This window comes from Budorcas taxicolor, chromosome 24, assembly GCF_023091745.1.
Source record: "Budorcas taxicolor isolate Tak-1 chromosome 24, Takin1.1, whole genome shotgun sequence".
In the NCBI taxonomy this organism is placed as follows: Eukaryota; Metazoa; Chordata; class Mammalia; order Artiodactyla; family Bovidae; genus Budorcas; species Budorcas taxicolor.
In genome coordinates, this window is record NC_068933.1 from 33,810,161 (window position 1) to 33,836,108 (window position 25,948).

The 25,948-nt window shown below is 37.5% G+C and overlaps 1 protein-coding gene across 1 annotated transcript in view; it reads right to left on the reverse strand.

Annotated features, from left to right (window-relative positions):
• LOC128068335 (disintegrin and metalloproteinase domain-containing protein 2) overlaps nucleotides 1–25,948 on the reverse strand; it is a 111,996-nt gene that overhangs the window by 27,348 nt on the left and 58,700 nt on the right. Inside the window, exons 11-15 of the mRNA XM_052661482.1 lie at nucleotides 25,212–25,348; nucleotides 18,582–18,762; nucleotides 14,718–14,816; nucleotides 14,412–14,607; nucleotides 3,052–3,157 (exon numbers count right to left, since the gene is read on the reverse strand). Coding sequence (XP_052517442.1) covers nucleotides 3,052–3,157; nucleotides 14,412–14,607; nucleotides 14,718–14,816; nucleotides 18,582–18,762; nucleotides 25,212–25,348 — 719 coding nt within the window. The remainder of the gene's footprint in view (nucleotides 1–3,051; nucleotides 3,158–14,411; nucleotides 14,608–14,717; nucleotides 14,817–18,581; nucleotides 18,763–25,211; nucleotides 25,349–25,948) is intronic.

Below are 25,948 nucleotides of genomic sequence, written 5' to 3' on the forward strand. Positions count from 1 at the left end.
GTACAAACCACCAGGGGTATAATAAAATAGATAAGCCGCAGGGATGTAATAGTGCAGCACAGGGAATATAGTCAGTATTGTCTAATAACTTTGTATGGTGTGTAATTTATAAAAATATTGAATTATTATGTTTTACATCTGAAAATAATATAATGTTTGTAGGTAGGTAAATTGGCTTCCCTGGTGGCTCAGAGGTTAAAGCGTCTGCCTCTAATGCGGGAGACCCGGGTTCGATCCCTGGGTCGGGAAGATCCCCTGGAGAAGGAAATGGCAATCCACTCCAGTATTCTTGCCTGGAGAATCCCATGGACGGAGAAGCCTAGTAGGTTACAGTCCATGGGGTCGCAAAGAGTCAGACACGACTGAGTGGCTTCACCTTCACCTTCATACAGAAAATCATAAATGTATGCAACACTTAAAACACGATATAGGTGCAAATAAAGCACTAGATATCAATGGCAAAATGACCCAGATAATGTAGTTAGCAGATAAGCACCTCACAGCAGCTAATATAAAAAGATCAATGATTTAAAAGAGAATGTAAGCACAATAGCTAGAAAGTTTCCTTTAGTCAGAATATGTTTTAGCAATTGTGAAACAAATTTTTGTGCTTCTGGGCTTGAGCATATAAGAAAGCAGCTCATAAATGCAAGATGTATTTTGCCATAAAATGATCACTATAAGTTCATGTTTTAAAAACAGAGATACAACACGTGGATACAGAAATAAATATATGATACTTGTATGTTCTACCTTTGTTCACTGAGAAGACTTAGAGATCATGAAAAACAGTAGAAATGGGCACACCTGGTGCTGAGATGTTTGTTTTCTAAGTACTCTTCTCTGATAAAAGGCAATGGGAAATTCCTTTGTTTATTTAGAGAAATAGCTGAATCCACAGCAAGGGTAAAAAAAAATATATATAATAAGTGTCCTAGGATGTCTGTTTTTTTGTGCTAGAGAAACTTGTAAGTTTTTAAAGTATCATACAGACTTTTGAAAAAAACATTGTGGCCAGTTAAAGTAAACTCTCACTAGCCAAAAGTGAGACAATTTGAGAAAGTAAGCATTAAAATAAATGATAGTAATATATTCTATACTCTTGAGTCAAGTAACAATTGCTGAGTCTGAACTGATGTAGACAAATACAGAAATCAATAAGTAGGAGGGAATACTTCTTTCTACAATACATTTTTAGCTTAAAGACAGAGGCAATAATGGAGTTAGAAAATAATCAGTGAACTTTAAAACTAGAGGGCAAAAGTTTGAAGAACAGAATATGCCTATAGTTTCAGTTTATGCATTAAACACAAAGGGAAAGAGTAACTTTACAATTGAGAGACCTAAAAAAAATTAACTTTACCAAATAGTTTAACCTAACATATCCAACACTGAGAGAAATTGGGATGTGCCCTCTGAATATTGTACTTGATGGTACAATACCACTTTAGTGGCAAGTATGACAAAATTTATAACATGAATCTAACTAACTATCAAACCCAGTTTGAGGAAAATTTTACAAAATGATTGGCCTGCAGTATTTTTTTAAAAAGTAAAAATAACAAAAAAAACAAATAAAATGTTCTAGATTAAAGTTTAAAAATACATTATGACTCTTGCAAACATGTGACTCTAGATTGGCTCCTGAACAAAGCAAAGAACTGTAAATACTTTATTGAGATAATGAATGAAGTTTTATTGTGAATTTTGACAGCTACAGTATAGCCATTAAAAAATTTTGTCCCCAAGAAAGACACAATGATTTATTTAAGGATAATGAAGCATAGTATTCAATTTACATTCAAATGGTTTAGGAAAATAATTTTGAAAGGAGGAAAGGAGAAGAGAATTTGAAAAACAGAAGGACAAACCAACTGGGCAAAATGCAAGCCACTGGCAAGTATGAGTAAAGGTTATATGAGAAATCTTCCTGCTAATCATGCAAACAAATTTTTTAAATAGAATTTTTATTTTAGATATCAAACCATGTTTGAAATAGCATAAAAATATCACAGTAACATTCTAGTTCTAATATATATATAATAATCATAGTGATTAGAACTTCCCAGATGGTGCTAATGGTAAAGAACCTGCTTGCCAATGCAGGAGACATAAGAGACTTGATTTGATCCCTGGGTGGGGAAGATCCCCTGGAGGAGGGCATGGCTACCTACTCCAGTATTTTTACCTGGAGAATTCCATGGACAGGGGAGCCTGGTGGGCTACAGTCCAGGGTGACAAAGAGTCGGACATGACTAAAGTGACATAGCAGGCACATAGTAATTAGCAATTAACACTCATATTGTGCATACTGAGTGTCAGTCCCATTTTAGCTGTGTTTATTAGAGTATCTAAATTCTACACTGGCACAAGCCCTGTGACGTTAGTGAAACCGGTATTCATGTTTTACACCTCAGGAACATGAAGCACATGTCCAAAGCCACAACAGTAGGTAACCATTGGGATTAGTCCTTGAAACCAAGATGGCTGCCTGCAGAGTGCATGTTCTTAAACACGGTGCTTTACTTCCTGGATAGCAGAAATTCATGCATTTTTATTAGATCACTAAACAATGGTCATCATTTGTAAAATTAAAGTGATAGCATGCAAAAATGAAAATTACCTGTCAAACTAATGGGCAGTTAATGTACTTATATGTAAATGAAATGCTCTGTGGGACAGACGGTACAAGTGATGATACTGGATGCTCGGGGCTGGTGCACTGAGACGACCCAGCGGGATGGTACGGGGAGGGAGGAGGGAGGGGGCTTCAGGATGGGGAACACGTGTATACTTGTGGTGGATTCATGTTGATGTATGGCAAAACCAATACAATATTGGAAAGTAATTAACCTCCAATTAAAATAAATAAATTTATATTAAAAAAAATAAGTACAGACATTCTGTACTTAAGACATTTATAGTTTGGTTAAATATAGTCTTTTTCATGATAAAGTGACATTTTGCTTATGTATAAAGTAAATTATCTCATGGTATTTTCAAATTTAAGACAATAAATAACATTTCTCAGATAGATTTCCTGGAACATACTCAGAGCTACACGGTGTGAACCCAGTAGGAGTTACGCCACAGTTCCCAGATTGATCGTTCATAGAGTTAAGCTGCTGGAAACACTCTGGAGGAGCAAAAGATGAGCCTGAAAAAAACAATGTGTGGTTAGTGATACTGCTGCTGCATTTAAAATAATTAATGAGTACATTTATTCTGAGATTGCCTAAAATATTGCACAACATAAAAGCATAATACAAAATTTGAAAATAAAATAGTTTTTGAAAATATAAATTTATTTATTTTAATTGGAGGTTAATTACTTTATGATATTGTATTGGTTTTGCCATACAACAATTTTTAAAGTCACACACACAAAAAAACCACTTTAATGAAATATTTAAATATTGAAAGCATCTTGTCTACTACCCAAACAGATACCTTAGGATTAACTAAAGTATGCAGTTTATCTTCTAACTTTTAGTAAACCTGAAACATATATGTATATAAGAAACATTTTAAAACAAATAATTGACTTATTGGTCAATAGTGTTTCTGTGTAAATGTGTTTTCAAGACAAATCATTAAAATGACATCTTTCGTTTTCATCTTACTTTACCCAAAGCAAAAAATCTTGGAATCATAACTGATTTATTTTCATATTTACTATCCAATCCACACACTTTATGTGCTTAATTCTCATAGGATTCTATCTACTTAAAAAGCAGTTTACTATTACTCTAATGGGAAGATTAAGCCAAAAACCTTTGATTTAACCACAAAGAAATATGAGAACATAAAAGGAGCCCCAGCATCTGGATCTCAGTTGAAAGTCCTAGAGGCAGTGGTAAACCGCAAATAAGCAATTGATTTTCATCCCAGAGATCATTTGCAAACCTAGTTCTGTGTGAGAGTATCAAAATTATAAGCTTACCCAGGGGAAACAGAACATAAAGAAGGCCAAATTTGGAGGATCATTTACTATAGTGATAAAATTAGAGACTTGGGGGGCCTCAACATATGGTACAGCCCACTCAAGACATTTTCCTGCTTCTAAACATGTGAATCTGGTCCCATCACTTCATGGGAAATAGATGGGGAAACAGTGGAAACAATGTCAGACTATTTTTTTGGACTCCAAAATCACTGCAGATGGTGATTGCAGCCATGAAATTTAAAGATGTTTACTCCTTGGAAGGAAAGTTATGACCAACCTAGATAGCGTATTAAAAAGCAGAGAAATTACTTTGCCAACAAAGGTCTGTCTAGTCAAGGCTATGGATGTGAGAGTTGGACTACAGAGAAAGCTGAGTGCCAAAGAATGGATGCTTTTAAACTGTGGTGTTGGAGAAGACTCTTGACAGTCCCTTGGACTGCAAGGAGGTCCAACCAGTCCATCCTAAAGGAGATCAGTCCTAGATGTTCATTGGAAGGACTGATGCTGAAGCTGAAACTCCAATACTTTGGCTACTTCATGTGAAGAATTGACTCATTGGAAAAGACCCTAATGCTGGGAGGGATTGAAAGCAGGAGGAAAAGGGGACAACAGGGGACAAGATGGCTGGATGGCATCACTGACTCGATGGACCTGAGCTTGGGTAAACTCCAGGAGTTGGTGATGGACAGGGAGGCCTGGCGTGCTGCAGTTCATGGGGTCGCAAAGAGTCGGACATGACTGAGCGACTGAATTGAACTGAAACATGTGAAGAGAAGGAAATTAAAATGTAAATAAGTGACTTCCAGAAAGCAGATCATGATTTGTCTGCAGTTTCTGCATTGTGGTTACATACATACAGTCTCTCAATTGAAAGCCCTGGAGAGTTATGCCTTAGAATTAAGAGTGAACTAGATATAGAGTGAACCTAATAAAAACTCTAACAGAACCTTAACAATTTTGGTTTCTAATTCAATTAAAGTGATTGGTCTCTTACTTCATATACTTAGCAGAAGAAAAAGGTGGATGTATTCATATAAGATGTAGTGTTTATATGAGAAGCATTTAAACTGAAAACACAGTTCCTGTAAGTCAAAAATGAAGATGAAGACAGAGAAAAAAACTTTTAACTAACAATATGTCTTTATATAAAGCATTCAAGAAAAAAATATAAAACAAAGACATCTACATATGTTAAAATAATTACGAGAACCAAGGTACGTGTACACTAAAATTAATTATGGAGATATAAATGTTTAAGAAGGCAGGGCATCAAAAATAAATACATTGAAATAATTATGGAGAAACAAACAAGCATAATTTGAAATTTAGAAATCTGTATAATAGTACAGTGTTTACACCACAGTCACAAGACACTTAGGAACACTAAGCAGTCCTACAGGCTCACAAACACACAATCAAATATGTAATATGGAGACTGATAAAAACCAAAGACCAAAAAAATCTTCACGGCTTAAAGAGATAAGAGACACAATATAACAGATCTTTCTTCAGAAATATGAAAGTCATATAACAATGGAGCAATCTCTTTAAAATGCTGATGGAAATAGAGGTTCCATTTCAAGATGGTGAAGTACACACAGAAAAATCTTGAACTTGCAACTTTTCACAAACACATCAAATCTACAGCTACATATGAAATAATTTCTAGTGAAGAAAAGCTAAAAACTGGTGGAATGACCACTTTACACTGAGCAAACAAGAGAAAGACCACACTGAAGCAGGAAGGAAAGGCTGAGACATGCTCTTGCCATAAACTCACCCCAACACACCAATCCCACAATTGGGAGGGAACTCAAAACCAAGAGCTCCTCCCTGAGGGGGCGAAGTATTTGACTCACATCAGGCGCCACAGCTTTTAAATCCTGTACCTGAAAGATGAGCCCCCGAAACCTCCAACTTTGATAACAAACAGAGGCTCATGTCTATGAGACCTACAAGGCTGTAGAGAATTGTGAAATGATTCTGATGGCCAGTGTGGTTTATGCTCAAGGCTCCCACAAGACTGTAACTAAGGGAGAAAGAGTTCTTAACCGGCTACCATATCCAGGGCAGGACAAGGGGGGAACAGTTAGAGGAGCCCAGTCTTTCTGTAAGAGAGGTCTGTAAGCTTACCTCAAGAGCTGCGGCCTGAGGGTCAGGCTTTTGATTAAACAGGGACCTGCTGGAATCCTTCACTGAGACTTTGGAGGGTGAGCGCTATCTTTCGGTTCTCAACCTGTCACACCTCAGAGTGCCAGAATTTCCTGGAAGGGAGCTTTCACATACATCTTGGGCTCTGGCTTTTTACGTGTGGTGCTCTCATTTCTGTGGCTTTTGCCCAGGGACATTCCTTGGTCATCTGATTCTAGTGACCAGAGGCACTTGCATTCCTGGGTCCCCTGGGATGGTAATAAGAAATGGAATATTTCCTGCTGTATCAGTAACTAAGGATATCACAGTCTTTGGGGACTGCAGCCCTCCAATGTGAGCAGGTGAACCTTGAGGGAACTCAGGAAGGAGAATACCTGCGATCTAGCAGTCATCAGACTATAGCCGTACCCTATAGTAAACCCCAGGGAAGCTCAGGATGTCAAAGACACAGGATACTGGCTCCAGACAGCTGAGGTGCAAATCAAAGGAATGATTTCAGTTAGCCCAGACTCTTACATCTTCCCATACATAGAAAAGTGCTAAATTCATTAACTTGGGTTATCTGGTTTTCTTTAATTAACAATAATCTTTTGGTATTTGGTCTTCCTGTCATTTGTTGCAAAAGTTCCATGTAGCCTGGCCCCTTCCCTCGCCTCTTTGGGGTAGTTTTCTCAGGGTTACTTGAGATGCTGTCTCTTGAGCTTGAAGTCCTAAAACAACCAAATAAAACAAAACTCTCAGTTTTCACATTGTGGATGTTTTTAAAGTTAACAGTAATAATGGGAAAGAGAGTTTCTAGCTAGTTAATGGCCCCAGAACATGGCACAGATAACTGGCTGAAATGCACACTCAGTCTTCCTGTGAAAGAGACCTTCGTTTGTCTGGAAGCTCTGGCTTGAAGGGATGGCATCAGATTTGGAGTGAGATTCTGTTTCTCTGATGGAATCCTGGTGGATACAGTTCTTAAGACAGAGGGCTCTGTGATGTTTTACCTTGGAGATATTCTCATCTTTCTTCAGCGGCATGGTAGCCAAAAGCCTTACAGCTAATGAAGAGGTCTGGCCTATTTTGAGCTTTCTTAAAAGCAACAGAACGTAGTCAGACAATTATTCAAACTTTTACTTACCTAGAAAATCTCTATTCCTAGGGTGTTTTCTAAGAGGAGTGTGAAAAAGCTGGCATGAAACTCAACATTCAAAATACAAAAAACATGGCATCGAGTACCATCACTTCATGGCAAATAGAAGGGGAAAAAGTGGAAGCAGTGACAGATTTAATTTTCTTGGGCTCCAACATCACTGCTGACAGTGACTGCAGCTGTGAAATTAAAAGACACTTGCTCCTTGGAAGGAAAGCTATGACAAACCTAGACAGAGTATCAAAAAGCAGAGACATCACTTCACCAGCAAAGGTCTGTATAGTAAAAGCTGTAATTTTTCCAGTAGTCAAGTACAGATGTGAGAGCTGGACCATAAAGAAGGCTGAGTGCTGCAGAACTGATGTTTTCAAATTGTAGTGCCAGAGAAGACTCTCGAGAATCCTTTGAATTGCAAAGAGATCAAATCAGTCAATCCTAAAGGAAATCAGTTCTGAATATTTTTTGGAGAGACTGGTGCTGGCCACCTGATGCGAAGAGCTGATTCATTGGAAAACACCCTGATGCTGGGAAAGACTGAAGGCAAAAGGAAAAGAGGGTAGTAGAGGATGAGATGGTTAGACAGCATCACCGACTCAGTGGCTGTGAATCTGAGCAAACCCCTGGAGATAGTGAAGAACAGGGAAGCTGCAGTCCATGGGCTGCAAAGATTTGAAAGCAATATAGCGACTGAAAAACAACAACAAGAAAAAAAGCTCAGCTCAGTGGGAAAAAGATCCTCACACTGAGGGAAATACTGAAATAATAGCAATATGACAGCAACACTGCATCCGTTGAGGCAAACAAGAGCCTTCTGGGAATTTAAAAGGAAACTTTGGAGAACTAGATGATCATAAGGAATGTTGAAAAGCTCAAATACGCAACTGGATCTGAAAAGATGTACACATTCCAAGAACAATTCTAGGAAAGAGAAGTCCCCAGTCGCTCCTCTGGATTATATTTAAGTTCTGAATCAGCAAGAAGTGAAAGCTACGCCTCTCTTGCAAACCACCTGAAGCTTGAAACTGTCCCTTGGCATTGTGGATAGAAAATAAACAGTCAAAGCATTGAAGGGTATCTGACAGGTTTCAGCTTGGCACTAAATTGTGTGAATTAGGAGTTATCCCTGGGAAGCCTGACTTAAAAATGAAAAGAAGAATTTGGGGAGATTAAAAAAAAAGAAAAAGAAAAAACTAGCAAAGAACTCAGTGGCTGCACATAGTACAGAATACAGAACCTGAAAATTTAGTCTAGGACTAAACAAATAGTCAGTAAGACAATAAGAACAACAAAAACCCTTGGAGAAATCTGAATCAAAACTGTTAAAATATATTGTCTAAAATTTCTAAAAATTAAAAAGCTTTAAAAAATAATTTTACATGACATGCAAAAAATGAAAGTATGCTACATACCTGGAAAAAAAAAAAAAAACCAATGGGAAATATCCTCACAGATCTCAAATTTTGAATCCAGTAGACAAAGACTTAAAATAGCTATTACGGATATGTTAACTTACCAGAGGAAACCATTTCTTAAAAACTAAATGGGAAATGCTAATATAGACTTTTAAATAAAAAAGGGAATCAAATAGAAATTCTGAATTGAAAACTATCTTTAACTAAAATGAAAGACTTCACTACAGAAATTTTAAAATCAATAGATTTAATCTGGCAGGCTTTATTGACCTAAAGATAGATCAGTGGAGTTTATCCAGTATGAAGAAAGAAAGAAAATCAAATAATGAAAAGTAAAGAGAGCTTAATGGGTCAGTGGGGCAACATCAAGCATATGAAATATTGGCACAAAGGGATTCCAAAAATGAGGAAAAAATAGAAAAGGGTGGTAAAATATTTTAAGAAATGACTTAAAACTTTTCATATTAAATGATGTATCTATATCTATCCATGTATTTACAAGAAGGTTTAAAAAATACACATAGAATAATCGTAAAGAGATCCACAGATCAAGGTCAAACTGATTACACTCTTTATTAGGGATGAAGGAAGCCAGGTGACAGTGGGATGATACTACAGAACTTTGAAAGGAAAAGACTAAAGATTCTATATTCAGCTAAACTCTCCTAAAAAAATAAAGGAGAAATTGTAGCATTCCAAGACAAACACAATGAGAAAGACCTTTAGCAAACCTTTCCAGTAACATCTACTAAGGTGCATCCTTAAGGCTGAAATCAAAGGACAATAGGAGGTAACTAGGATCCACATGAAGTGACACTTCATGCTAGTATAGTAAACTATCAAATAAAGTAAAAGAAAATATAATGGGTAGTGCAAATATACTTATTGTTTGGACTCTCTTCTGTAGATTTTAAAAGACCATTGCATAAAAACAGTTATTATAAAACTTTGTCATTTAGACTTACGTGAAGTTACTCGCCAAAAATAGAACATAAGCTAAGTTTTGGTTTACTGTTGAAATGAAATACATATTAATTGAATGTCTTAAGATAGTAGTTGTAACAACCAAGCAAACCACTCAGAAATAACTAAATACATACAGTAAAATAAATCACAGAGAGATTGAACTATTACACTAGAAAATCTCTATTCAACACAGATGTTATTGAGGAACAGAAGGCAAAATAAAATATTGAAAACACATAGCAAAATAGCAATTGGAACTGCTACCTTATATGAATAAGCACTGCAATCAAAAAGAAGCTATTGGCAGAATAAATCACAAAACATGATGCAACTATATGAAGGTTGGAACAGTCAGGCAGCTTGGGCAAGACAGGGATCGCATAAGTACAACCAGGCAATTCTATGAGCAAAGGCTGTTTTATTCTGGATTCACCTTGTTATCTTGGGTGTGGCCCTTGTACTGATTCAGAACCTTGCAGATATTTATCTTCTCTTCACTGAAAGTTTGCTAGGGATAAATACATACTCTTTAGTCCTCAGGATAGCTTCCTAGCCTACCAACAAGTTCAGTTCAGTTCAGTCGCTCAGTTGTGTCTACTCTTTGCGACCGCATGAATCGCAGCATGCCAGGCCTCCCTGTCCATCACCAACTCCCGGAGTTTTCACTCAGACTCACATCCATCAAGTCTGTAATGCTATCCAGCCATGTCATCCTCTGTCGTCCCCATCTCTTCCTGCCCCCAATCCCTCCCAGCATCAGAGTCTTTTGCAATGAGTCAACTCTTTGCATGAGGTGGCCAAAGTACTGGAGCTTCAGCTTTAGCATCAGTCCTTCCAAAGAAATCCCAGGGCTGATCTCCTTTAGAAGGGACTGGCTGGATTCCTTGCAGTCCAAGGGACTCTCAAGAGTCTTCTCCAACACCACAGTTCAAAAGCATCAATTCTTCGGCGCTCAGCCTTCTTCACAGTCCAACTCTCACATCCATACATGACTACTGGAAAAACCATAGCCTTGACTAGACAGACCTTAGTTGGCAAAGTAATGTCTCTGCTTTTGAATATGCTATCTAGGTTGGTCATAACTTTTCTTCCAAGGAGTAAGCGTCTTTTAATTTCATGGCTGCAATCACCATCTGCAGTGATTTTGGAGCCTCCCCAAAATAAAGTCCGACACTGTTTCCACTGTTTCCCCATCTATTTCCCATGAAGTGATGGGACCGGATGCCACGATCTTAGTTTTCTGAATGTTGAGAGCTTTAAGTCAACTTTTTCACTCTCCTCTTTCACTTTCATCAAGAGGCTTTTTAGTTCCTCTTCACTTTCTGCCATAAGGGTGGTGTCATCTGCATATCTGAGGTTATTGATATTTCTCCCAGCAATCTTGATTCCAGCTTGTGTTTCTTCCAGTCCAGCATTTCTCATAATGTACTCTGCATAGAAGTTAAATAAGCAGGGGGACAATATACAGCCTTGACGTACTCCTTTTCCTATTTGGAACCAGTCTGTTTTTCCATGTCCAGTTCTAACTGTTTCTTCCTGACCTGCATACAGATTTCTCAAGAGGCAGGTCAGGTGGGTCTGGTAATCCCATCTCTTTCAGAGTTTTCCACAGTTTCTTGTGATCCACACAGTCAAAGGCTTTGGCATAGTCACTAAAGCAGAAATAGATGTTTTTCTGGAATTCTCTTGCTTTTTCCATGATCCAGTGGATGTTGGCAATTTGATCTCTGGTTCCTCTGCCTTTACTAAAACCAGCTTGAACATCAGGAAGTTCGTGGTTCACGTATTGCTGAAGCCTGGCTTGGAGATATTTGAGCATTACTTTACTAGCATGTGAGATGAGTGCAATTGTGCCATAGTTTGAGCATTCTTTGGCATTGCCTTTCTTCGGAATTGGAGAAGGAAATGGCAACCCACTCCAGTATCTTGCCTGGAGAATCCCATGGAGGGAAAAGCCTGGTGGGCTAGAGTCCATGGGGTCGCAAAGAGTCAGACACGACTGAGCGACTTCACTTTTCTTTGGAATTGGAATGAAAACTGAACTTTTCCAGTCCTGTGGCCACTGCTGAGTTTTCCAAATTGCTGGCATATTGAGTACAGCACTTTCACAGCATCATCTTTCAGGATTTGAAACAGCTCAACTGGAATGGCAAACCACTTCAGTATTCTTGCCTTGAGAACCCCATGAACAGTATGAGAAGGCAAAATGATAGGATACTGAAAGAGGAACTCCCCAGGTCAGTAGGTGTCCAATATGCTACTGGAGATCAGTGGAGAAATAACTCCAGAAAGAATGAAGGGATGAAGCCAAAGCAAAAACAATACCCAGCTTTGGATGTGACTGGTGATAGAAGCAAGGTCCGATGCTGTAAAGAGCAATATTGCATAGGAACCTGGACTGTCAGGTCCATGAATCAAGGCAAATTGGAAGTGGTCAAACAAGAGATGGCAAGAGTGAACGTCGACATTCTAGGAATCAGCTAACTAAAATGGATGGGAATGGGTGAATTTAACTCAGATGACCATTATATCTACTATTGTGGGCAGGAATCCCTCCGAAGAAATGGAGTAGTCATCATGGTCAACAAAAGAGTCTGAAATGCAGTACTTAGATGCAATCTCAAAAACGACAGAATGATCTCTGTTCATCTCCAAGGCAAACCATTCAATATCACAGTTATCCAAGTCTATGCCCCAACCAGTAACGCTGAAGAAGCTGAAGTTGAATGGTTTTATGAAGACCTACAAGACCTTTTAGAACTAACACCCAAAGAAAATGTCCTTTTCATTATAGGGGACTGGAATGCAAAAGTAGGAAGTCAAGAAACACCTGGAGTAACAGGCAAATTTGGCTTTGGAATGTGGAATGAAGCAGGGCAAAGACTAATAGAGTTTTGCCAAGAAAATGCACTGGTCATAGCGAACACCCTCTTCCAACAACACAAGAGAAGACTCTACACATGGACATCACCAGATGGCCAACACCAAAATCAGATTGATTATATTCTTTGCAGCCAAAGATGGAGAAGCTCAATACAGTCAACAAAAACAAGACCAGGAGCTGACTGTGGCTCAGATCATGAACTCCTTATTACCAAATTCAGACTCAAATTGAAGAAAGTAGGGAAACCCGCTAGACCATTCATGTATGACCTAAATCAAATCTCTTATGATTATACAGTGGAAGTGAGATAGATTTAAGGGCCTAGATCTGATAGATAGAGTGCCTGATGAACTATGGAATGAGGTTTGTGACACTGTACAGGAGACAGGATCAAGACCATTCTCATGGAAAAGAAATGCAAAAAAGCAAAATGGCTGTTTGGGGAGGCCTTACAAATAGCTGTGAAAAGAAGAGAGGCAAAAAGCAAAGGACAAAAGGAAAGATATAAGCATCTGAATGCAGAGTTCCAGAGAATAGCAAGAAGAGATAAGAAAGCCTTCTTCAGTGATCAATGCGAAGAAATAGAGGAAAATGGCAGAATGGGAAAGACTAGAGATCTCTTCAAGAAAATTAGAGATACCAAGGGAACATTTCATGCAAAGATGGGCTTGATAAAGGACAGAAATGGTATGGACCTAACAAAAGCAGAAGATATTAAGAAGAGGTGGCAAGAATACACGGAAGAACTGTACAAAAAAGACCTTCCTGACCCAGATAATCATGATGATGTGATCACTAATCTAGAGCCAGACATCCTGGAATGTGAAGTCAAGTGGGCCTTGGAAAGCCTACCAACAAAGACACTTCTAAATGAAGCAAAATGTTCTAGAGGAAGACTAAGAACTTTTTAGGCAAAATTCCTCTACCATTTGGTCTTTGATCATCTTGTGGCTGTATGAAAACTCATAATGCCTTTCTAATTTTTTAAATCTAATTCACCAAATTTCTGAGCAGCTACTGAGTTCCAAGGATGAGGATGCCTCAACGAAAAATAGTCTATGGTTTTGACAGCTCCCTCTCCTTAAATTCCAACTGCTAAAACTTTTATATTTGATCTCCTTTTCTTTTCCTTGAAGATATCTGCTAAGCCAAGACTGATTTTCAACATTCAGAAGCTGCATATGCCCCTAGGAACATAAATGGCTGTCAGTTGTTCCCTAAGGCAGGCAAAGTTTCTCTGCTATAGAGATTTAAATTTGTTGTCATTGGTTTCACTATATTCTACAGCCTTTAAAAATATATCATTAATGCAACATGCCTTGATTTTTCTAGTCCTTTTCTTGTAATTGCTTCTGTCACTACTTGATATATTCTTTCTCTCAATTTAATACTGAACACAGGTTTTATATTTAATGTAACTTATAAGTATGTAAATATAAATAACCAACCTTACTATTTGTTTTCACATCCTATGTTCTTGAGTTTACTCTGTTCTTGCCTTCTTTTGGGTTAATCAAATATGTTAAATATTTTTGTTGTTCTCCTCTTTATTAGCTTTTAGTTTTTAATTACTATATTATCATTCTTGTATTTATCTTAGATTATAAAACAAATATTTGACTTATATCAATACTTGATTATTCTGGGTGCTGCATTTTATTGAAATGACTGAGTTTTATTTCAGTTATTTTTCCTGGTGATGTTATCTTTTTCTATTTTTATTCTTCTAGAGGTTAACATTATTTTTAACATTTTATTTATTTTATTTTTAAAATTAATTTTAAGTATTTTTGACATTTTAATTGCTTCATTTCATAATATCCTTTGTCCTTTCTAATATATACATATAAAGATAGGTATATTAGTCAGTTTCCAGAAAAATACATATACAGGCAGTCAAATTAAAATAAATACCTTCACCAAATAATTCAACACATTGTTTTATCCCATCCACACATTTTCCTCTGATACAGAGCCATTGATTCTGTCCACACGGATGCCCATCCTGAATATACAAATCTTCTTGACATGCTGCTGATGAACCATTGCAATATTCATGGAGATCACATTCATCAGTGGAACCCCTACATATGTGTCCTTTTGGTACAAACTGGTGAGGTGAGTTAAACAATATTGAGTAAAGCAGAATGTGAGCATTTAAATATTATAAAAAATGATAGCTTTACTAATGTAGGTATTAAAATGTTTAAAGGCTCTTACAGCACAAGAATCACAACACAGTCCAGTATCACAAGCTGACCCAGGCTGGAGTCTACATGTGCCAGGGTTACAGCACGTGTTTGTCTGGTCATCACAAGCCTGAAAGGCAAATCAAATGCTCTGAAATACCTTTCAACTTTATGTTAAACAGATATTTAACAAGGACAACATATTACATAATATACAGACAGATGCTTAACTTAAATGTTGGCAAACGGAAAAATATAAAGCCATTTATTCATTCATTTATTTAACATTTATTTATTACCTAATGTGCTAAACCAAGTGTTCTGCATATCACTAAACTTGACTATTTTAGTAGTAGGATTTTCTGAGGTCCTGGAGTCCACCAAAGCCAAGACATCAATAACCACAAGTTTATTTCGGGAGGAGGGAGAGAAAATTGGAACGTGGGATTGACACATACATTACTATTTATAGAATAGATAACCAATAAGGACCTACTGAATAGCACAGGGAACTCTATTCAATACTCTGTAATGGCTTATATGGGAACAAAATCTAAAAAAGACAGGATATATAGTCAAGGCTATGGTTTTTCCAGTAGTCAGGTATGGATGTGAGAGTTGGACTATAAAGAAAGCTGAGAGACAAAGAATTGACACTTTTGAACTGTGGTGTTGGATAAGACTCTTGAGAGTCCCTTGGACTGCAAGGAGATTCAACCAGTCCATCCTAAATATCATCAGTCCTGGGTGTTCACTGGAAGGTCTGATGTTGAAACTGAAACTCCAATACTTTGGCCACCTGATACGAAGAGCTGACTCATTGGAAAAGACCCTGATGCTGGGAAAGATTGAGGGCAGGAGAAGGGAACGACAGAGGATGAGATGGTTGGATGGCATCACTGACTCAATGGACATGGGTTTGGGTGGGCTCTGGGAGTTGGTGTTGGACAGAGAGGCCTGGCGTGCTGCAGCTCATGGGGTCTCAAAGAGTCAGACACGACTGAGCGATTGAACTGAACAACTGATTGCTGATTTGCTGTACAGCAGAAATGAACACAACACTATAAATCAGCTATATATTCCCAACTTTTTTTAATTAAAAAAAGTAAACTAAAACTAAAAAGCTAAGAAATTGAGATCTTTGGCTCTTATAACAAAGTTATTTCACAAGATGTGAAATAAACAGAAGTTATGATTTTAAAAGTTGATTAGTTCTTAGTCAACTTTTATGAATCTACTGTATTTTGATGTCTTTACCTTTTAAAGGATATTCAAAGTTTGCTTATAATTCCCTAAAGATGAAGAGATACAAAATGATATTTCTGAACTTAATTGAAATTATCACGTTTAATCGTTCATCCATATGTATTATGTCTTGTTTTACGTTATAATTCATCTGTAACTGGTGGTTCTGTGTTTTAAAATTCCATTTTTAGGGTTAATAAAAAGCAACTGATAGGAAATAAGGCTGGAGAGACAGAAGACAGACACACAGGCACACACACGCACATTTTTAAATACCTCGGGATTTGAAATAGAGTTAATTGGGCAAAAATTTTCAATAAGTTACAAAAAATAAATCATGGATTTTAGTAGTCTTATATGGGTTATGGCATGATACTTCCTAGGGCACACAAAGCTTGAATTATTTTCCAGAACTATTTTGCCTAATTAATGTCATTCCTATCTCTATGAGATTCCAGAGGGTAAAATTTTCTCAGGCAAGAATACTGGAGTGGGTTGCCATTTCCTTCTTCGGGGGATCTTCCTGACCCAGGGATCCAACCTGCATCTGTTGCATCGGCAAGTGGATTCTTTACCACTGTGCCACCTGGGAAGCCCCAGGAAAACTGGACAGATGCATGTAAATCAATGAAGATAGACCACTCCTCTACACCATACACAAAAAGAAACTTAAAATGGCTTAAATAAAAGACACAATATCATAAATCTCCTAGAAGAGAACATAGGCAAAAAATTCTCTGGCATAAATCATAGCAATGTTAGGTCAGTCTCTGAAGGCAATAGAGATAAAAGCAAAAATAAATAAATGGGGCCTAATCAAACTTGCAAGTTTTTGCACCACAAAGGAAACAAACTAAGCCAAAGGACAACTAGCAGACTGCGAGAAAATATTTACAAATGATGCAACTGACAAGAGCTTAATTTCCAAAATATACAATCTGCTTATACAACTCAAAACAGAAAAGCAATAAGCCCAATTGAAAAATGGGCAGAAGACATAAATAGACATTTCCCCAAAGAAGACATACATGACACATGAAAAGATACTCAACATCATTAGTTATTAGAGAAATGCAAATCAAAACTATAGTGTGATATTACCTCACACGTTCAGAGAGGTCATCATTTAAAAAAAAAACACAACAAAACTCTATAAATAACATGCTGGAGAGGGTTTGGAGAAAAAGGAACCCTTCCACATTGCTGGTGGGATTGTAAGTCAGTGCAGCCACTACAGAAAACATCATAAAGATTCCTGAAAAACTGAAAATATAGTTGCTATATGATCCAGCATTCCCACTCCTGCGCACATATCTGGAAAAACTATCATTTAAAATTAAAACTATCATTAAACTATCATTTAAATATATCATGAAATCCTATATTCACAGCAGTGCTAGTCACAGTAGCCAAGATATGGAAACCACCTAAATGTCCATCAACAGATGCATGGATAAAGACAATGTGGTACATATACGCAATGAAATACTGCTCAGTCATAAAAAAGAATGAAATAATGCCATTTACAGCAACATGTTTCGACCTAGAAATTTTCATACCAAATGAAGTAAGTCAGAAAGGGAAAGACAAACGCCATGTGATATCACTTCTATGTGGAATCTAAAATATAACACAAATGAACCAATCTATGAAACTGAAAGAGACGCACAGAACAGAGGACAGGGGTGTGGTTGCCAAGGGGTCTGGGTTGAGGAGGAATGAGTTGGGAGTTTGCGTTAGCAGATGCAAACTATTACATTATAGAATGGATAAATAACGAGGTCCATGGGTCTCCTGCACTACAGGCAGACTTTACTATCTGAGCCACCAGGGAAGCCCCATTGTATAGCACAGGAAACTAGATTCAGTATCCTATAATAAACTATAATGGAAAATAATATAATAAAGAATGCATTTATATACACACATATATAAAATGAATAATTTTGCTGTACAACAGTAGTTTAAGACAACATTGTAAATCAGATATACTTGAACAGTTGTTTTCATAAAGAGTTCTATGTTTAGAAGCTGTAATTTGCAGCTCCACAAGCCAATCATGTTATTGTTTTAGTTGCTAAGGCATGTCTGACTCTGCGACCCCTGGCCTCCAGGCTCCTCTGCCCATGGGATTTCCCAGGCGAGAATACTGGCATGGGTTGCCATTTCCTTCTCCACGAGATCTTCCCAATCCACTGATCTCACCCAAGACTCCTGCCTTGTCTCTGCTACATTGCAGATGGATTCTCTACAACTGAACCACCAGGGACGCCCGAAGAATATATATATATAACACTTTGCTGTACAACAGAAGTTAACATTGTAAATCAGCTATACTGCAATAAAAAGAAAACTTTTAACAAAAAAGAAATACTAAGGAAGTGTATACACAAGAGGGGAAACGTAAACTTGGTCAATTCAGCTAAAGGATTAAGACCCTGAAAATCATCAGTATGAATAATCTACAAACTGCTGAATTCACATATAAAAATATATGTGTAATCATTAATTTAATATAATCCCAGTATGCATTCTTAAGGCCTTTGTTAAAAAGCAAGTTTGATAAATTAGGTGAAATAGCAGTATTACACTATAAAATTAATACTTTTTGATGTAATTCTGGTATATAGTTTTCTAAATTTGTACCAACCTGCTGACTGCCACAGTCACATTGTTCTCCCTCTTCAACTTTTCCATTACCACAAACTGCAGCTTTGTATGTTGGATCTAAACGTGGATGGTTTTGAAGACACTGGGACTTTGGCTTTGAAATAAAATGTAAAAAATCTTCCACGCTGCAGGTACTAAAGAACTTCACACCACTGGAATGACTAAAAACACATCGACATTACATTTTTATGTAACCATTGCTTCCTGAAAATTGGCTAGCCTCAGGATACAAGTCTATAATTTAACAATAAATATAGCTAATATAAAATTACTAAATTTTAAGGTAATGGACTCAAATCTTAGTTATGTGGATTCTTACACGAAAATGTTATTTACATGAGTATCATGAAAAAATTAGAGAATTTTGGACAAACTACCAATGTTTTTATTTTTTGTGGTTGCACCCAGGTGGATCATACTCTTTAGTCGTATTAGCCACAAATAAGAGATATATTATTATATTGCCAACAATTCAGATAATTTCTATCTAAACGCTAGAAAACAAAAGGAGAAAAGTTGATAGAACTTGAATATTACTGAGAAGCAGGCAGTGCAAGATGTTTATTTTGTGTGAACTGGCTCATAGAGGGTACATTTTCTGACAATGAAAGCAATGTTGTCATTAGAAAGAGATGGCCAATCATAATTATACCCAACTGGATAATTTATTTGCAGCTTGAACCTTTCACAGATTAGCTGGATGTTCTCATTTTCCTTTCTCTTGTTTTTCCTTGATAATAGAACTTCTGATTTTCAGTTGAATACATGACTTCCCTGTATGATACCTACATTTCCCTTTTGTAAACCATAGGAGCTGATCACTGGCCTTAAAATGAAACCATGAATTTAAGTTACATGAGGTAATGTTTACAGCCATGCTTTTTATCTGCGCCTTTATTCCACTGGCAAGAGGCCTCAGTTCCTGGTCATATGGCTCTCTATAGAAAGTTACTTGAGGGTCCTCATGATATTGCACCTACCTCCAACCTGAGCGCCTGATCAAAGAGAGAATACAGAGAAATTTGTAAACTCTTTAATTATATAATCTTGAAAGTCACACACCATCATTTCTACCAAGGTCTATTTGATGAAATCAAGTCACCAAATCCAACCCACGTTCAATAGAGAGAAATCATCAAATCATGAACTCCGTATTGCCAAATTCAGACTTAAATTGAAGAAAGTAGGGAAACCCACTAGACCATTCATGTATGACCTAAATCAAATGATTATGATTAATCAGTGGAAGTGAGAAATAGATTTGTGGGCCTAGATCTGATAGACAGAGTGCCTGATGAACTATGGAATGAGGTTTGTGACATTGTACAGGAGACAGGATCAAGACCATTCTCATGGAAAAGAAATGCAAAAAAGCAAAATGGCTATCTGGGGAGGCCTTACAAATAGCTGTGAAAAGAAGAGAGGTGAAAAGCAAAGGACAAAAGGAAAGATATAAGCATCTGAATGCAGAGTTCCAAAGAATAGCAAGGAGAGATAAGAAAGCCTTCTTCAGCGATCAATGCAAAGAAATAGAGGAAAACGGCAGAATGGGAAAGACTAGAGATCTCTTCAAGAAAATTAGAGATACCAAGGGAACATTTCATGCAAAGATGAGCACAATAAAGGACAGAAATGGTATGGACCTAAAAGAAGTAGAAGATATTAAGAAGAGGTGGCAAGAATACATGGAAGAACTGTACAAAAAAGATCTTCGCGACCCAGATAATCATGATGATGTGATCACTAATCTAGAGCCAGACATCTTGGAAAGTGAAGTCAAGTGGGCTTTAGAAAGCATCACTATGAACAAAGCTAGTGGAGGTGACGGAATTCCAGTTGAGCTGTTTCAAATCCTGAAAGATGATGCTGTGAAAGTGCTGCATTCAATATGCCAGCAAATTTGGAAAACTCAGCAGTGGCCACAGGACTGGAAAAGGTCAGTTTTCATTCCAATCCCAAAGAAAGGCAATGCCAAAGAATGCTCAAACTACCGCACAATTGCACTCATCTCACACGCTAGTAAAGTAATGCTCAAAATTCTCCAAGCCAGGCTTCAGCAGTATGTGAATGGTGAACTTCCAGATGTTCAAGCTGGTTTTAGAAAAGGCAGAGGAACCAGAGATCACATTGCCAATATGCGCTGGATCATGGAAAAAGAAAGAGAGTTCCAGAAAAACATCTATTTCTGCTTTAGTGACTATGCCAAAGCCTTTGACTGTGTGGATCACAAGAAACTGTGGAAAATTCCGAAAAAGATGGGAATACCAGACCACCTAACCTGCCTCTTGAGAAATCTGTGTGCAGATCAAGAAGCAACAGTTAGAACTGAACATGGAAAAACAGACTGGTTCCAAATAGGAAAAGGAGTACGTCAGGCTGTATATTGTCCCCCTGCTTATTTAACTTCTATGCAGAGTACATCATGAGAAACGCTGGACTGGAAAAAACACAAGCTGGAATCAAGATTACTGGGAGAAATATCAATAACCTCAGATATGCAGATGACACCACCCTTATGGCAGAAAGTGAAGAGGAGCTAAAAAGCCTCTTGATGAAAGTGAAAGAGGAGAGTGAAAAAGTTGACTTAAAGCTCTCAACATTCAGAAAACTAAGATCATGGCATCCGGTCCCATCACTTCATGGGAAATAGATGGGGAAACAGTGGAAACAGTGTCAGACTTTATTTTTGGGGGCTCCAAAATCACTGCAGATGGTGATTTCAGCCATGAAATTAAAAGATGCTTACTCCTTGGAAGAAAAGTTATGACCAACCTAGACAGCATATTCAAAATAAAGACATTACTTTGCCAACTAAGGTCCGTCTAGTCAAGGCTATGGTTTTTCCAGTAGTCATGTATGGATGTGAGAGTTGGACTGTGAAGAAGGCTGAGCGCTGAAGAATTGATGCTTTTGAACTGTGGTGTTGGAGAGGACTCTTGAGAGTCCCTTAGACTGCAAGGAGTTCCAACCAGTCCATTCTGAAGGAGATCAGCCCTGGGATTTCTTTGGAAGGAATGATGCTAAAGCTGAAGCTCCAGTACTTTGGCCACCTCATGCAAAGAGTTGACTCATTGGAAAAGACTCTGATGCTGGGAGGGATTGGGGGCAGGAGGAGAAAGGGACGACAGAGGATGAGATGGCTGGATGGCATCACGGACTCGAAGGACGTGAGTCTGAGTGAACTCCAGGAGATGGTGATGGACAGGGAGGCCTGGTGTGCTTCGATTCATGGGGTCGCAAAGAGTCAGACACAACTGAGCGACTGAACTGAACTGAAACTCTACCTCTTAAAGGGAGAAATATCAACAATTTGTGGATGTATTTGGGAACCATCATTCTCTTTTCCTTTCCTTTTACTTCAGATGAAAGATTATTTTCTCTCTCTATGTGTTTTCCCCAAGATATTGTTTTCAAAGTTCCGATATATTGCTACCTTCAAATGAGCCAAAAAAGCACAATTTCATAAAGACAACTTCTTTATCTAAAGAAACAAAGTTCCTAGTTAAAATATTAAAATTTCAAAGAAAATAAAAATTCTCAGGCATATCATGTATGCACATCTGAGCTGCTGGAGACTTAGACAGCGTAAACCATGGACTATTGATTGGAAGCCCCCAGAAAAATGGCAGGCTTAGCAAAAACCAGTGTGTGACATGTATTTTCTATGGATTATAAAAACAAAATAACACGTTAAACTCCTTAAGTTTTGGTATATAATAAGCCACACTTTAAGGTTAAGACTGAGTACAACTGCCTCAGAAAGGCATGTGTTTAACAAGGATAGGACTCAGTTCTATGTAAATCACTGAATGTAATTTTGCCAAAAGTCATTAAACATGAGTAATTCTAAGACATGTTTCCCATCAATTTAAAGACTACCAACAAATATTTTTTCAAATATGCTGTTTATTCAGATTTTCCTTTAAATGGTGATAGATTTTTCACATCAATTTTTTGCCAGTCAATAATGATTAAAATGGTCATGTGAGAGTTGACTATAAAGATGTGAGAGTTGGACTATAAAGAAAGCTGAGCGCCAAAGAATTGATGCTTTTGAACTGCGTGCGATGCTGGAGAAGACTTCTGAGAGTCCCTTGGACTTCAAGGAGATCAAACCAATCATTCGTAAAGGAAATCAGTCCTGAATATTCATTGGATCGACTGATGCTAAAGCTGAAGCTCCAATACTTTGGCCACCTGATGCGAAGAGCTGACTCATTTGAAAAGACCCTAATGCTGGGAAAGATTGAAGGCAGAAGGAGAAGGGGATGACAGAGAATGAGATGGTTGGATGGGATCACCAATGCTATGGACATGAGTTTGAGCAAACTCAGGGAGTTGGTGATAGACAAGGAAGCCTGGCGTGCTGCAGTTCATGGGGTGGCAAAGAGTCAGACATGACTGAGCGACTAAATTGAATGATCAAAATGTCTGTGTCCTCCAAAAATTCAGAATCATGCTATTAAAATGATGCAATGCATTGAAAGATAAGATTATGAAGCATTTTTTTCCAAGATTGTAATTTGTCAAGTTAAGCTTTTTAAAAAAGCTTTCCACAGAGGCATGGTTTCTATATGTGTATTGATAATTTCACCAATTTTATACAGGCCATCATTTTATATTTTTAAGTAAAATTTCTATTTTTTCATATCTACACAAGAATCAAAGTTCTATTATATCAAAAAAGTAATGAAAAAAATTGATAGTCATTACTATTACAAATTAAAGTTTGTTTGTTGATTAAGTTGTTTTGGGAGAGAAACTGGAAGGTGAAAAAAGGCAAAATATTAGAGATAATATAGAAGAAATTAAATGTATTGTTAAATAAAATGATGTACTGTTGGGTTTACAGTCCAAGAAAAAAAGGATAAAAGTCTGGCTTCAGTCACTGATTGGATGATGGTTTCCATTAATCTCCTGACTATTTGATTCTAACTCTATAAAATCTCATAGCATATTCTAAGAATATTGAGGATAATAGCAAAGAATTCACTAGGTCTTTGAGGCATAATAAGTACTGCAAAAGGCCTTCTCTAGTGACAAAGAAAAAGCCAAACCTGTGTCTTCTGCATTGCAGGTGGATTCTTTACCACTGAGCTTCCGGAGAAGCCCCTGCTTACATTATCCATCAGTTTTTTGTAGGTTGTCCACTTTTTTCCATTTAAGCCCCTAACATGTTCAGTCCAGTTCAGTTCAGTTCAATTCAGTCGCTCAGTCGTGTCCGACTATTTGCAACCCCATGAACTGCCGCACACCAGGCCTCCCTGTCCATCACCAACTCCCAGAGTTCACTCAAACTCATGTCCATCGAGTCAGTGATGCCATCGAGCCATCTCATCCTCTGTTGTCCCCTCTCCTCCTGCCCCCAATCCCTCCCAGCATCAGTCTTTTCCAATGAGTCAACTCTTCGCATGACGTGGCCAAAGTAATGGAGTTTCAGTTTTAGCATCAGTCCTTCCAAAGAACACCCAGACTAGCATACTAATCATAGTCAAGCTCTCAGTCTAATAATTGCAAAATCTTTGCCATATCTGAACCAAGTTCTCATGCCTGCTTTTTCTCATGCCTTCTCATGCTCTGCTTTTCCTTGACCTTAGTTTGACTTGTAACTTTGTGTTGAAAGTTGGACTTGTGGTAGATGTCAGAGGCTTCAGATTCTTCAGGTGTCTTCTGTTGTCTCCCTATTGTCTATGGGTTTTCCCAGTAACTCTATCTGAAATGGAGTCTGTGTCTGGCAGCTCTCATGGTGTAATGTATGGCTTTTCTACCAAAGCCCTGTGCATGTGGTGGTGAGGTGCTGAAAAGCATCTTTGAAACCAGTCGATGCCAAGATTTCAGGCTGAGCCAGGTAGAATGAAGAAGATTCATGTTAAAAGGCCTTACTAAGTCATTCTTAGTGATGGACAGGGAGGCCTGGCATGCTGCGATTCATGGGGTCGCAAAGAGTCGGACACGACTGAGCGACTGAACTGACTGACTGACTGAAGTTATTCTTGTATAATCACAAGTCTGTATTTGGCTTATCAAATCATGCATGAAGCTATAAAATCATGCAAGTAACAAAAGTGATGAATGTAAAGGGTGACCTACTTCTACATTTATCATTTTGTTACTTGCATGATTTCATAGCTTCATTCATAATTTGGTAAGCCAGAAATGGTAAGTAGGTCACATAGGGCGCTTCCCTGGTGGCTCAGATGGTAAAGAATCCGCCTGCAATGTGAGAGAGCTGGGTTCAGTCCCACGGTTGGGAAGATCCCCTGGAGGAGGGCATAGACACCCACTCCAGTATTCCTGCCTGGAGAATCCCCATGGACAGAGCAGCCTGGTGGGCTGCAGTCCATGGGGTCACAAAGAGATGGACAGGACTGAGTGACTAAGCACATAGGTCACATGTGAGAAAGTAAGTGTGACATTAGATTACAAAAAATACTGAGAGATGCATGCAGCAGGGGCATTGGATTCTATATTTCAATCTGGGATCAGTGACCACAATTTATATTTAACTATTACTAATTATTTTGATAGCACAGATTTCATAAACAAAATACACAAAGCTTGTTTTCACATAAACTATGTATGTAAAGCATATAAAAATGAAGCATCTTACACAGCTGCTGGGTTCATTATGCAGACCTCTCCTGGGCAATGGCATTTGTTAATGTCATCATAAGGTATTCCCATACTAAGGCTCAATAACTGAGCTATAATAACGGCAAGTGATTCCAGGCTTATGGTGTTGGAGTGCTGGGAAAAAAAAACACACACTTATACATTCACATATATGATGTATAATACAATTATTAGAAACAATCACATGATGACATGCAATTGAGACATCAAATATGTCAATCACAGAAGGTATCATTATCAATATAAGGGAAAATATAAAAAGCAAAGTGTAAAATTTTTACCAAAATGCAAATGTATAGTTCATTTGATGGCATCAGGCCAAGAAAATATTTGTAGCAATAACTTGTTATTCATATATAACAATAGGGCAATGTTTTACTTTTATTTAGTTATTTTTAAAATTTTAATTTTTATGCATGTACACCCATGGTGGATTCATGTCAATGTATGGCAAAACAAATACAGTATTGTAAAGTAAAATAAAGTAAAAATGTTTTACTTTTAAAAGAAAGTCAAAAAAGACACCCATTTATATACACACAATGCCAGTTATAAATGAATAGTGTTTGTTTATAATTTATTGAGATAATATTTTATATGATGTTTCACACAGTTTCAAAAATCATAAATTAACCCTTATATTAATTTAGATTATAGTAATAATGACTCATTTTTTCTTTGCTTTTTGCCATTTTTTTTTAAAGAATAGCAAGT